This window comes from Taeniopygia guttata, chromosome 10, assembly GCF_048771995.1.
Source record: "Taeniopygia guttata chromosome 10, bTaeGut7.mat, whole genome shotgun sequence".
In the NCBI taxonomy this organism is placed as follows: Eukaryota; Metazoa; Chordata; class Aves; order Passeriformes; family Estrildidae; genus Taeniopygia; species Taeniopygia guttata.
The window spans coordinates 8,286,355-8,301,136 of NC_133035.1; the positions used below are offsets into that span (position 1 = coordinate 8,286,355).

General features: G+C 35.5%; 1 protein-coding gene across 8 annotated transcripts in view; it reads right to left on the bottom strand.

The window, feature by feature from the left end:
- UNC13C (unc-13 homolog C) overlaps positions 1-14,782 on the bottom strand; it is a 165,084-nt gene that overhangs the window by 106,986 nt on the left and 43,316 nt on the right. For 2 of the 8 annotated variants that reach the window (XM_030281081.4, XM_072933701.1), the window contains exons 2-3: positions 11,060-14,284; positions 441-463 (exon numbers count right to left, since the gene is read on the bottom strand). The exons of 5 other annotated variants lie outside the window; for them this stretch is intronic. In XM_030281081.4, coding sequence (XP_030136941.3) covers positions 441-463; positions 11,060-14,030 — 2,994 coding nt within the window. In that variant the 5' untranslated portion in view covers positions 14,031-14,284. Of the gene's footprint in view, positions 1-440; positions 464-11,059; positions 14,285-14,782 lie in introns of those variants that run through there. One more of the 8 variants, XM_072933706.1, reaches the window with a different exon arrangement.

Sequence of the window (14,782 nt, forward strand, 5' to 3'; positions counted from 1 at the left end):
ATGAAAATGTTTAGCAGGGTCAGCTCCAGGCCAAAGCTAGACTAACTGTTCCTTTGGGAAACATTTTGATAGCTTTCAGCATTTAGTGACACACAGTGGAAGAACCCATGGGAAGGTAAGGTATTGCTTCCCAAATACTGTTGCCCTTTAAATCCTATAATGAATGCAGGGTAGGTGATAATTAGAGTCAAAAATCAGGTATCATGTTTGACAGTAGCAGACCCCTGTGTTGGCAATTATGGTAAGCACAACAGCGAGGGCTACCCTGTATATAAATGCAACACATTTGCAATACAATCAAAGGAGAACAAAAGAGTGGAAAGCTGGGAAAAAACCATGCAGATTTCACAACTAAAATGACGGAACAAAACAGGTCAAATAAGTCACAAACAAACATCAACAAAATACATGATCCCTATAGCAAATAGGTGAAGTTAAACCTTTTCATCCACAGAACCGCTATCTGAAAGAGAATTGGGAAGAAGGGGAATATAGGTTAGAAAAACCAGTCTCTGAAAAAATCTTATAAAATTTGCCAATGTTTTAATCTGTAAATGTAGACCAGAATCCAAATAACACCTGTGCTTAGCTGTATAATTGTGGCGAGATCACTGTCACTGCATTTTTAATAAACAAAAATATGTTCTAGGTAGATCCAAAGCCCTGACACTTATGAAGGACTGATGGACAGCATATGTTTCACATACTATACCCCATCTCCATGGGATTTTAAATTTTATTGCTTTTTTAAAAATGTATTTTCAATAATAATGAATTTATATTTAATATAATTGCAGTGTTCAAATAAATAACGCTCTATTTTCAAGAAAAAGGAAAGTGTTTCTAAGGATATTATCACCACAATCCCCATCCCAACACCTGAACTGTAACTAGTCTATCACAGCTACTCAGAAAATGACAGAAATTACTCCCCAAATGCCAACAGAACAACAATTGTGAAAGTATAAGTTATTTCATACATATATATCTCATTCTAAATTGCTTAATGCAAGAGCACAACGTGAAAATTTACAATCAGACAGAAAATATTTGCTGACAGAAAAAGCTACCTTTATTCTATTGCCTTGTCACATTTGCACTTTATAGTACAGTGCATATGTGAAACAGCATTGTTTTAATTGTCACCTTACTGATCTTCCCATTTCCCCAAAGGGAGCGCTCAAGGACCCTTTAAATAGTTTGGATATTCTTGAGATGTTTGATGATATCTCAGGTTATGTACATCACAAATTAACAATTTACACCTTAAACATGTGCCACATTTAATTTTTAAACCAGTTTATATACAGGAAAAATCACATTCAAACACATAAATCCAAAATATACTGGCAACTGTAAAGCTGTATAGCATACAGTAGTGACAATCAGGGAAGTAAAAGACTTTACTCTGCCACTAATTTTACAGGCAGCTTACATGATCAAAGCATTTGACTGACTAGATTTATGAAAAGAGCTTACTCTTTAAATATTCTATTTTTAAAAAATTTATTTGTGAAATGTAGTAGACTCACAACACCAGATAGTATTGGCTACTCTTTCAAGCATATAAAGAATATTCGGACAACCATAAGATGTAACTTTCCCACTGCAAAATTATTACAGCACTTCACAAGCAAGGTGAGAGTAGAACCAGGAGGAAATAGGTGACTGAAAGCTGGGCTGCCCATGGAAACAGGATGGGGTGTGCTTTTCTGAGGCCTAAAGAAAAGATGAGTTAAACCCAGAGGGTTGGAGGAGCATCTGGACATTAATGAGAGGAAAATGACAGTATGTAGCAACAAGATATGAGACACAGAGATTCCATTCTCAAACTTGTAGAAAAGGAAGAGTCTAAAAGGCAAAGAAAACCTGGGGACTGAGGGAAGCTTTAAGGAAGACACTACTTGTAATTTAAGAAGCCTCACCACAATATTTTCATGCAACCTGCACCTTCTTTTAGAATATCTCATCATAGCAAAATTGGTAATACTGACATATAAAGGTGCAGAACAAATCTCAGTATTATTTACGTGGAATGCAATTCTTAAACAGTTTGCAGATACTTTGCTATCAGATTCCTAAAGAATCACATGAATTCTTCACTTAATTCACTTTTCTATAACTGTACATTAAAAATTGTTGAGACTTGTCTTCTACATAAAATGGATTTTTTCAGAGCACGAGAGATATATAGACATAAAATTTTCTTTACCTCTCTTGGTTTCAGCCAACTTCATGTAATTTCACTACATTTCCTTTACTGGAACCTAATTTTACCTAAATTTAGTGAGGAGAGTGACAATCAAAATTAGGAAGGAGGAAAGGTATGGTTTTTGTTTAACTTGCTTTTCTTTGCAGTTGCTACATATAAAGAAAAATGCACTCATCTAATAGTCTCTTTTCTCAATAGAAATTACATAAAGCAGACAACTGACGCAAATTTCCCAAAAAAGAGATCTTAAGAACATCTCTTCTTTGTAACAAATGAGTGCATCTTCAGAGACAGAATCAGTTTGAAAACTTCATTGTTTACTGCTTCTTCTGAACTCACCATGAGTGAAATAATCCGAACTGTGGAAGTATTCTCTGCGTATATGAGAGCACCAAATCAGAAGTGTACAGAGTCACCAAGCAATTCCCTTTAGTAGTCGTTAGGCTACCAGAATAGACAGCAACATTCCTTGATGCAGATAAGAAATGAACTGTGATTATGTAAGAGACCACTAAATGTATTTTCAAATCAGGGATTCAAGGCTAGACATCTCAGATTATACTGCTGAATGACAATGATTTACTTAAAAGAGCATCTTCATATAACTTACTTCTGTCACCCACACATTCAAAATACTAACCTAAAAAAGTAATGAGTGCACCTAGGAGAAGTGGAAAAACTGGCTCTTATAGCTAACTCTTCTTAGTTTAATTGGTTGTTTCTCCTTACATTTTAATTGAAAATTCATTACATTATGAAATACCAATAATAGCCTTCGAATTGTGCCTTAATACCACAGACCATTTTAGATAAGAGGAAGGTATTTTTTACTAGGATTACAGGAAAAATCCTTTTGCTCCTTAATTTTTGCAATTTCAGCTCAGTGCAGTCCACATTGATATTTACAAATCTGTGTAGCAGAATGAAGAGCAGGGTGGTCATCTATCTGCATACTACTGAAAGTTATTTTTACTAATGTCAAATATTGAAGGCAAAAGGAAAATGCTCACAAGCCCTTTTTATTTTTTAAAGCAGTCAATTACATTTAATTAGATAACTAAACAGGAAATGAGATAAAATTTGTCTTTAAGTTTCCTTTAATAAGTTCCAGGTATTAAAAAGCTGTCTAATTCTCAGCATAGCCACTAAATCTTGGCTTCTGTTGAAAGTAGTTTATGCATGAAGATGGCTGGGGAATGAAGTAAGAGGGGCTCATAATTTTTTCAATATGCTCAAATAGGCCCCCTGGTTATTTTCTAGCTACCTATCAATTTAAATGTAGGCTATGTAAAATATCCAAGAAATGTTTTTTAATACTGCACAATTGCTATTCAAACTTGGAATTAAAATTAACAGATCTTAGAAAAGTTTAACTTTACATTTTAATCAACTGTTTTCAGTTTTCAGTCATGGTCCAATTTATTCATTCTATTAAGAATGCTGTCACCTGTAACTTCTCACACAAAACAGAAAGTAATCATACAAGACGACCAGTTTCTATATCCAAATTTCTGAGGAAAAAACCAAATCTATAAAGGATGCTGAAAAGGCAGGGTTTTCCAGCATGAAAGGTATATTAGCAATGAAGATATGGAAGTCAGGACAGACCTTTGCTTTTGTAGCTTATGACACCATCAGAAATACTGACTCAATCAGTCAGCAGAGGTATTTCTATCAAAGAGGTTCAGGAGATTTTTGCCCCCCAGTCATAACCCTCCTTTAAAAGTCTTGCATCATTATTTCACTTCTGCACTTTTCTGAGCAGAACAATGCCCCAGTACACTTCGCTTTCTTTAATGGCTGCAAAAATCCAGTTCTCTACTCCATGCCACAGCACAAGGAATGTAACAAGGTTCTAAAAATCTAAACTGTTAGGAAACCCTAGGATCAAGATTAATCAAAACATTGGTTTTCCACTCTTTTAAGTGTGCATTATTGCACAACACCAAATAGAATTAAAGTTCATTATTCTCTCAAAGTATCATTTAAATATTTAATTCTGAAAAATGGCTGCAAGAATGTCAAACTGACTGATAATTACGTTGTTCCTGGAAGCAAAGCCTTCAGACAAAATACTTGCTGGAATTAGATAACAATACAGCTGTTCCATGAAAATAACATGTGTAAAGCACCCACAGTCAGAAGTAGTTTCAAGTCTGAGAGGGACAATTTTAATTAGCAACTATTGCCAAGAAAGGGAAATAACAGATGAAAACCAGGTTTGAAGAGAAGCAGGACATTAAAGAAGTAGATTGGCCAAAACAATGACACGAATTAAGCCATGCTAAAATAATAAATGCTGCACCCAGAAGCTATTATTGCCACTAGAGGACAGAACATTACACTGTGTAAGCCCAGAGGATGTTGTATTGCTGAAGCTTATTCTATGGAGATTGCATATAACGCTTGAAAGATAATATTAAAGCTAGCACATCATAAGAGATGAGTGATGCTTGTCTGACAAAGAGAAGGTCAAACTTGAATAAAGCTTGGTTGACAGGAGAAATAGAAGAATTGCTGCTAGCACTTTACTAGCAGTGATGTAGAAAAATTACTAGCGGATACATGGAGAGTCAAAACAGGAGGTCAGTTTGGTGAAGATGAAAACTGCATTTGTGTCTCTGTTAATAAAGTGGTCCTAAAATCTGAAACAAAAGGACATGCTTTAAAAACATCTCTGGTGTTTAGAAATTGAGTCCCATTAGACTTCTAATGGCTTTGTTTTCTATGGTTTTTCAACAGCTAGTAAACACATCTACTAAATTCTAGAACTTACCTCTAAGATAGTTAAGTTATAAACTGTCAAGAGAACTGTTTGATTACAGAATGTGGTGAGCTCAAAAAAAACCTTCTTCTCTTGAAGACTGGGCTCTCTTGACAACCTCTGGCTTGTTAGAGTGACGGTAAGAAGTAAAAGCCAGCATGCATTTTAAGCACTCTTCTCATCCCAGAAAGCATTAAAATGATAAGGCATACATTATCAAAAAAGGATGAAAAGGCATATTTTATCTCCCTCAATACAGGTGATAACAGTACATGCAACCAAGTCATTAATTATTTGCTGTGAAAACAAATAGCTAATTGATTATTGCAAATCTTTTTGCATCACAAAGCAAACAATGCCACAAATCACTATATCATGGTCTGAGTTGAATCACCATATCCTGGTCTGAGTTGCAAGATGAAGTCCAATCAGATTACTTCCAAAGAAATTCAAGAAAATAGCCCCTTGGTTGGAGAACAAATGTGATAGTAGTTTCTCTGGACTCTAACAAACAAAAAACATGTTCCTTGGTTCTTGCATTGAACACAGGGATTGCACTGAGACATGTAAACTGGTTAAGCCTGACAGCATAGACAGAAATGACAGCAGGGCAGGGATGTTCAGTGGCAGCCGGGGACAGAGGAGTGAGCTGCTGTCCACCTTGGCCCGCAGAGAACACGAGGGCAATAGCAAAGAGATGAGTGCCATGAGAGCAGATCAGAAGGTCAAAGCAGTTGGTGACAAAGACACAAGTGCTCACAGCAAAACTGTTTTGGGGCATTTACTTTATACTAGTTCTATTTTTGGCTCTCATGACTGAAAGCCCATTAGCTGCTGAGCACATCAGATGTGATCTTGAAGAGCAACATCTGGCTTGGCTGCATCAGTAAAACACACAGATCCCACTCAGCCATTCCAGTGACCAAACCAAATGTGGCGAATAGGAAAGACAGATTTGCTTCAAAAGTGTACCCCTGTTATAAAATAAAATGCTAATGATGGCACATTCAAGAGTCATATAAATATACTACTCTTACAGAGCAGGAACAACATGTATAGCAAGGACCAGAATGCAGTGTCTGAGCAACAGTCACATATTTAACAGGGTATGATATTCATAGCTGCTGTTGGCATGAAGCTGTTTCTTCTTCTGTAGAGTTGTTTCCACTTTTGAGATAAGGTTTAGGAACTATTTACAACAGTCTCAAACACTTTAAACATTATAAACACTCAGAACCCCCAGACTAGAAGGCTAAAAAATTTAGATAAGCTTAGCTAATTTCAAGACATACAGTAGTGAAAGAAGAAATGAGTCAATGTATAATCACATACAAAATAAAAACATGACACCAAGCTAGTAACACTTACTGAGATAAGACAAAGATATCAGATTTTCTTCTGTTGATAAGAAACTAGCTTAACAGATGCAAGAGAAGAACAGTATTTGAAATAATATGATTAGCATTAAACTCTTAAAACGGTAATTTACTGTTATCTTTTATGTTATAGGCAAATTCAAAATCAAATTACAGTTTGTTTTGGCTCTACTTGAAAAAAAAATTGAAATAATTATGCCTAAATACCAGAGACACAGATGTTAAGAACTATAGACAGGTACACTGGAATTCAAAGGATGACTTTTGGCACTATTGGACTTTTTTGCTTGATAGGACATGCATAAATCCTTCTGAAATCCTCAATCCCTTTTTATAGTTAACAGGAGAAGGCATGTCTCCTTGTCCTTTACTTTCACAGTTTTTTAGAAAAAGAAAATTTCACCCAGCATGCCTTTAAAAGTTCCTAAGAAAAAATTCCCTACTTTATGCTTGTAGTACTCTCCTTGCCTTATGGATTCAGAGGAGCATCAGCTCCATCCTGTTTGTGCTAAATGAAACCTGAAGAGCTACAGGATAAGATTAAAAAGTGCTTTAGTTTATACTCATCCATTATACAAATATTCCTCTCTCCTGGTTCATTTTTACATTGAATAATACTACATCCATCACATCGGTCTGTCCTTATTCCATCTTGGTATATATGCAGCTGAAGGACAAGCATTCCTTTGGTGATGCTGCAGCTGCACTGGTGATACCCAGAGCTATCCATAGTTTATGGGTCTGTGACAGCATTGACAAATCACTTGCTGCTGCTCCAATAATCTACTCCAGAGAAGCTACTCGAGTGTCAGTCAGCAGATTGCTCTTTGCCACTACTAATTTAGCAGAAAAAGATTACAGTATTTTCTGTGCTATGTTTTTCTAGCTAACTTGTATCTTTGTATCTTTAGCACACCATATTCTTTATCATAGCATCTAAGACATTTTTAAACAGCTCTGTCATCAACACAATCGTAAGTCTTGATTTTCAGATTTACTTCTGAAAAAATAAAACTTTTTATCTTGCAAGCCATCTTAAGAATACTCTCAGGTCCTCAAGGAAACAATCCTCATTAGCAAAGTTCTGATAGTGTCAACAATAATTTTGCATCAGGAATAACTGGAGAGGTTTCAGGTATTTGCTTTTATTTAGAGTTCCTGAGAGACAATTTTCTAGATATTCCACTGATAACCTGGAAAAGGGGCACAAAGAAAAAAACCTGGTACCTGTCCCATGGGAGGAGTCTGAATTTCCCTTTGACAGCAAAACAAAAAGTCTCTTACACACTCTGTTGTAATATTCTACTTCACTAATACACAAGAGGAAGACTTGAGCCTATTTATGAATTCACATTTTCCAAGTCATTACATTTTTTAAATGCATGTCTAGATATTTTTTCAGCCTGATGCTTTAACAAGATTCCTTTTATCCCAAAGCTGCATTCAAAAATTATGCAGTTATTTCCACATCTAAAACACAATGATCTGAAGAAAATGGTTAAATATTTTGGAAATAAAAAGAAAATATTTTTTCATTCCTGATGCTACAATATTGTGTTCATTTTCCCAGCAAAACCAGTATAAAACCCCATTGGAACTGACACTTGTGGTCATCTTTTCCTCTTAGCTCTAGAAGCTTTAAATCTGTTGAAGCTCAAAAGGAGCAGACAAACTGCATGAATATTCATAAATCTACATTAATTCTAAAGTCAGTTAAAACATTGTTAAATAGCCTGTTTTTATAAGTACAGTAGCAGAGAGTTTCTTTGTTTACAGAGGAAACTAGCAGTTTTAACAAATCACTTTTCTGAAAATCAGAAGACATTCTCTAAACAGAATAGGTTTGGGGAGGTCTGCTTTGTTGTTTTTTTTTTGTCTGCCTGTATTTATTAAACAGCCAAAATATGGATTTCTGCCCAATCTTACTGATTAAGGATGTTTGGGATAGTTTCTTGTTGGTTTTTTTGTTTGTTTGGTTTTGGTTTGTTGTTTGGTTGGGTTTTTGGTTTTGTTTGGGGTTTTATCTGGTTGGTTTATTTGTTTTTTATGCTTAAAGGATAGGTGTAGTTATTCTAGGAAAAGTGATCTGCTAACAGTAGAATTTTTTGAATCTGAGACTGCTACACAAAAGTTTTTGTGAAATGCATTTCCCTGATGTAATGCACAGTGATTTAGCAGGAGTTACTATGTTAAATTAAACTGGTGCTCCTCAATTTGTTTGGTTACTATCCTGTTTACAAAGAGACCCAGTATTATAATCTAAGATTTTCTGATAAGAACAAATGCTATAACCACAGAATTAAAACACAATAAGCCATAAGATCATTATTATGTTTCCTGGAAGATATATTAAACAGGTTTTTAAATCATTCTTTCATGCACTTAACTAGTGGGGGGAAAAGTACAGACTGAATGTGTAGCAAGCAACTGATACAGAGCATCCTTTCATGAAGCCCCAACTTTAGAGTAGCTGGTGAATGTAACTACTTGCTTTTTCTTCACAGACAAAAAGATGGATGCATTATCTTCATGATTAACTAAATAGATTTCCTGCCATATTTTTTCAAAAGCAACCTTTTTACAAATCTATTAATCTCAAGCTGGACAAGACTGCCATTTTCTGTTTTAAGTCTCTAATATCCCCTTTTTCCATCAAAGGACAATACAGAAATAGGAAGGGAAGGGTATAAAGACTTATGCCTGACTCCAGTGAAACCATTCACTCTCCTGTGCATGAAACAAGCATGCAAAGATGAATCAAACCAATATACCTTGGTTCATCAGCACCATCCTGATTGAATGCGTGGAGTAGTTAATAATTCTTTAGAACACTGTTTTACCTCCTGTAATATTAGTGGATGATTTTAAGAGTGCACACATGCACATGTGAAAAAGGAATTGTGGCTAACCAGTTTGGGTGCAGGAATATTCATCAGATTCTCAGATTCTACCCACATCATCTGAAAATATATTTTATGTCCTCCCATCCTGTACAACTACAGCTTCTTATTGCCCCACTTCCCCAAAAAAGAGTTAAAGACATCCATCATTTTGTTTACCCGATGAAATGACAGACACAAACATGGTGTTGAGAAAGAAAATCAAGACAGTTGGAAGAACTAGATTATAAAATTTCTGTGGTTCACTGTCATTCCCAATACAGCACCAAAATAGATTCTTTAACTTGCAGTAAGCTTGTTTCCTCAGTACCACACATCTATTATAATGTATCAAAGTTAGTTCTCTTTTCTAGCAACTGTTATCTACCACTATACACAAACACACAGACTTTAAATAGCAGAATCAATTTGGGTTTCAAAATTTGGGGTCTTCCTCGTGTGCTTTCTTTAATAAAGTCCTGAGACCATTATATTCTTATTGTACAATGACTAGGTAAAATGGATGTTGTTCCCTTCTACTATGCCTCACAAAATCAGGAAAAAGTAATGAAAATCCTGTTGATAGCTGTTCATTCATATACACACCACCTAGTATCTAACAGAGTACTGTAGAAAAACAGCTGCAAAATACAAGCATACAATTGAGAATCATTATTTAAATGTAAAATAGACTTTAAAGTGAACTCTACTACTATGAAGATTTAAATGTATAAGTAATTGACTTTCAAGTTGACTATATATTTATTGTAAAAGTAGCTGTTCATTTACAAAAAAACAAGGAAGTAACTCAAGCCCATTACTACTGAATACAACCTTTGGCTAAAGGCACAGTTTTTCATCTTTTTGTATCACATGATTATTTTCCAAGGCCGATAAAGGAAAGATTCAGTCAAGGTGACAATTACCATCTGGCTAGCTTCAGTCATTATGATGCTCCCAATTAACTGCACATGCAATATCATAATGGATGTTACTAGAATTACAATAAATGTTTACATTGAGTATCACCATATTTGGATATCACTAATATATTACTTTGTCTATTGCTAGCAATTACATTGTATATTATTAAAGTTATATATATGACTGTCTGCTTTGAAGTCTGATAATACGAAAAAGAAAAAAATGAAAAAACTCAGTGCCAAACCCTCTTGTGAATTTAGTTCCTTCTTAAAGGAACTTCTTCATACATGGATGCTAACATTTACACTCTTGTCTTTCTCCCACACTCTTCTCACCCCATTTTGGGGACTGACTACTCTGAGAGCTTGTTGGGAGTACAAATAAAGACAGAATCAAAGTAAGAACAGACATACAATCACTTTAGACTTTTACTCTTGTAAGTACATAAGATGTTATGGGTCGCATAGTGGGTAGAGAACATTGCCCATCAGAACCAACAATGCCTTGAAAATTATTGAAGAAAGCAAGAGTGTAGTATCTGAACACTCTGTATTACTCCTATAAATACATTTATAAAACTATGAGGAAACTAAGAACAGTGTACTATTTAGTTCTTTTTAAGACTTAAACCTTGTGAAATTTAATTTTCAAGTTACTGAATTTCAAAGAAATATAGTTACAAGCATGTCTGACTAAACATATTCAGAAAACTGTTTAAAAAGAATTTGGGAAATTTAATCTTTTTATTTCTGTGGAACTATTTCACCCTCTAAACAAAACCAGATATAAGCAGATTTTTTCTGCTGAATTCAATGGGAGCAAGAAGAGGTACTATACAAAACGCAATGTCCAATTCTAATGAGAACAGTGTTTTACTTAGAAGATAGTATTAAAACACTATTACCTCCAGCAAGGATCTTCTCCTCCAAATCATTCATTTGTTTCTTGTATGCTTTCAAAGCAGCTTCTTTAAATGATGGTCGTATTCTTTTTTTCTTTGGAATTTCAGTAACTTCAGTAACCATCTCTGGGACATTCTGATTTTCATCTTCCTTTATTTCTACTTCAGGAGCCAAGTCACTTTCAACTTCCAATATCTCTTCACTGATCACACTGTCAAACTGTGTGTCATACTGTTCCTCTGGAAGCATGGCATATGGAGTTTCATACAAAGACTGGTCCAGTTCATACTCTTGGATCTGCTCACTAGTTTCACTACTATTAGTTCTATTTTCTAGTTTAGCAAGGACTTGTTCCATTACTTCTACATAGTCCGTTTCATTCTCACCAGATGGTTCAATTAATTCTTCCTCATACTCAGCTTTGTAGCAATAGGGCTCAGCATAAACATCAGAATCAAGTGTTGTACTTGATTCATTTGCAGTAGACTGAGATAATGTTCTAAACCTTCCCATAAAAGATGATCCACTGTCTTCATACCCACTTAAACTTTGTGTACTTTTATTCCAGACTACTTCTAAAGCTGACTTAGCACGCTGAAGTGTAGATCCAAATTTAGGAAAGCTGAAAGTCTTATCAGAAAGATCTATGCTTAATCGGCTGTGCCATGATTTAGGCGCAGTTTCCTCTGAGTCGTCACTTGGTAGTTCACTTTGACTTCGGTACATCATAGGCAATTTGTTTTGATTCTGATAAGAGGAGATAGAATTTGTTTCCTGATAATCATCATATTGACCAGTCCACTGACTTTGTGTTTCACTGTCAAGGCCCGGACAAGATGGAGAAGTACCATCTAGAGTGAAATCATAGCTTTCAGTATCATACTGGAGGTCAGAACTTTGGCCCTTTCCAAAATCTGTTTGTTGATCTGAAGGGCTGCTCATATCATACACAAAAACTTCCTGCGTGGATGAGTTTAGGCCCAAATCTGCCCCTTGTTCCAACTGATTCCAGTTTTTCCATGGGGAAAGATCATCCTGTAAAGAAAGCTGACTATCATCATAATGGTTTAGGTCTCCAGGCACACGGATTATTCCATTGCTTACTCCACTATCAACAGTTTCTATGTTCCCTGTTTCATTTTGCTCTGGATACTGCTGCATGTCTTGGGCAAAAGTCTGTTCCTGGGAACTGCCATACCAGTTTAGAGAATCATCTTGCCTTCGCTGCCAAAGTTCTCGATCAGAGGAAGACAACAATGAACTGCCATTTGTTCTGCTAAAATACTGGTTTTCTGAAAAATCCTCAGAGTAAGACTGACACAATTTTGAGAAATCTGATTCTGAACGGCTAAGCTTTGGTGTTGCAAAGTCATTCTGTAAATTCCATAAAGGAGTCACATCTGAATAATAGGCCTTTGATTGTTTTTCCATAGTGTCAAATTCTGGTGACTGATTGTCATAACTTCTGTGTGAAAAGGTGCTATTGTCAGCAGTTCTGTCAAGGTCTTTAGTGTTTGGGGACTCGGTAATCCCCTTTGTAGTGCTTGTTTTTATCTGAAATGCTGATCTAGATATTTTTGCATAACTGTTCTTATTTATATCTGATTCCAAGTCTTTATCACTGTCAGGTGACTCCCAGTCATGCATTTTAGATTTTGTCTCCACTGTTAGAAGTTTCATATCCATGCTTTCATATGTCTGAGAGGAAGGAAGCCCTCTTTCTTTTTTATCTTTTATTTCATGGGAAAATATATCTGTAGAAATTCCAATGCCAGTTCCCTTAAGTTTATAAGACTTTTTTAAAATCAAATCTCTCTGTTGTGATGACTCAAAGTAAACAAGAATGGGTCTTGGCTTTGCATTTGGACAGTCTCTTTGCTGCCCAAGCCTTTGGGCAAACTCAATTTTAATAGTGCTTTGTGCCTCTGAGAATCCCATTTTTTCCATTAATATTTTGTAAACTATGCTTTCAGCTTTTTCAAGCCGCTCTTCAGGCACATTTAGAAACCTAAGACTTGCTTTGTTTCCTGGGTGGCCTATCTGCTTAATGTAGTCATGTATGTCCCGAGTTTCTCTTCTGGACTGTACAAATCCAGTTCGCAATTGTTCAATTTCATTTTGTACAACTTCTACGCTACTAGAAATTTCATCAATTGATTGTTTCAAAGCATTAACATGCCCTCTTAATTCAGAGAGTTCTGTTTCAATTTGACTTATTCCCTGAAGCTCTTTAAAGATCATTTCCATAACATCGTGGGTTTGGCTAATACAACCTGTCGAACTAAAGCCAGGTTCAAGAGTATTTGATTTCTGGTGACGGCCAGTTCTGTCCAGAGATTTACTTCTTAATCCCCATGTTTTCCTCCATGAACTTAGCTCCGAGTCTGACGAGACACATTCTTGGCTCTTCTTCCATTTCCTTAGTTTTCGTAAGGCTCCCAGCTTCAGTGTGTGTAAAGTGCGCTCTCCATCTGAACTTCCATCAGAGGCTGCCAGGCTGCTCAAGCTTTTCCTGTTGCGTCGCACAGGCATTGTGTGGGATAAGTATTCGTTTTTCTTGCTATTAGTTTTTACTTCACTTAACGACTCAGAACATGAGCTATCATTTGAAGACAGGTCTTGAACTATATCTTCATTATTAGTGTTTGCTACAAAAATATGCCTTTGCAGTCCATTGGCAATAGCAACTCTGTAACTGAATGTTGGAGAAAGTGAAAATTCTCTATTGCTTTCCTCTTCTTCAGTTGATAAGTTGCGAGCAGATGGGCACTTGGCAATCCTTTTAACGGTGCTTTTTAAAGTATTGGAAAATTTTGGATTTTTTGTTTGTCCAATCTGACTTAAGTCTTGTTCCTTTTTGCTCTGACAACTCTCTTTCCTTTTTGTACTATTTCCCGATTTCTTTGTAAACATTCCTTTGCAAATCTTATATATATAAGGTGAGATCAGGCTCTTGAAGAGAGCAGAAACCATGGAGTGCAATTTATTTTAAGCTGTTTCCATAAAACACAATTTTTGATGCAGAAAAGTATTTGTATTCCCAAAAGGATCATTGGCAAATGTTTCAATGGAGACTATAGCCATAAAAACTACTGATGCTCTGGAATAACGTGACAGAAAAATTAAAACAAAAAAAATCACACATTGGCTTGTTAGAAACAAAATCCTGAAGAGGTTTTGTATGTCTTGCAAAATCTCACTGTGTTGGACATGGCTTCTTGAAGTGTCTAAAAAGGAGGGAACGACATTACAATGTCTGTCAAGCAAACTTATCATTCAATAATACTGATGATGTTTTAACTAGGTTACAATGAAAACACAGATGATTCCCCATGATTGTCTGAATAGATTTTTTTCATGAAATGTTGAAGCTGAAAACAGTTCTAGGCAATATTGTTAACAAGAATTAATAAGCTATACATATTTCTAGCCTTCTGCATCCAGTTTAATTCTCTGACTTTACAAGAGATACTTAGTTTTAAACGCTTTCTGCTTTCTTTCAGAGTACTGATTTTCAAATTAGATCCTTATGATATATGGCAGTGATCAAAAAAAAAAAAATGGACAGGGCAACAAATGGCTACTAGCTAATAAAACAGAAGTAGAAAGTTTTCTCTTGCTTAATCTTTTGGAACAAGGTAGGATTCAGGTACAAATGAGTATTACATACATGAAGTGCTGTTCTATCTTGAGATTGAATTATGTACATGACTATAATTTGTGAA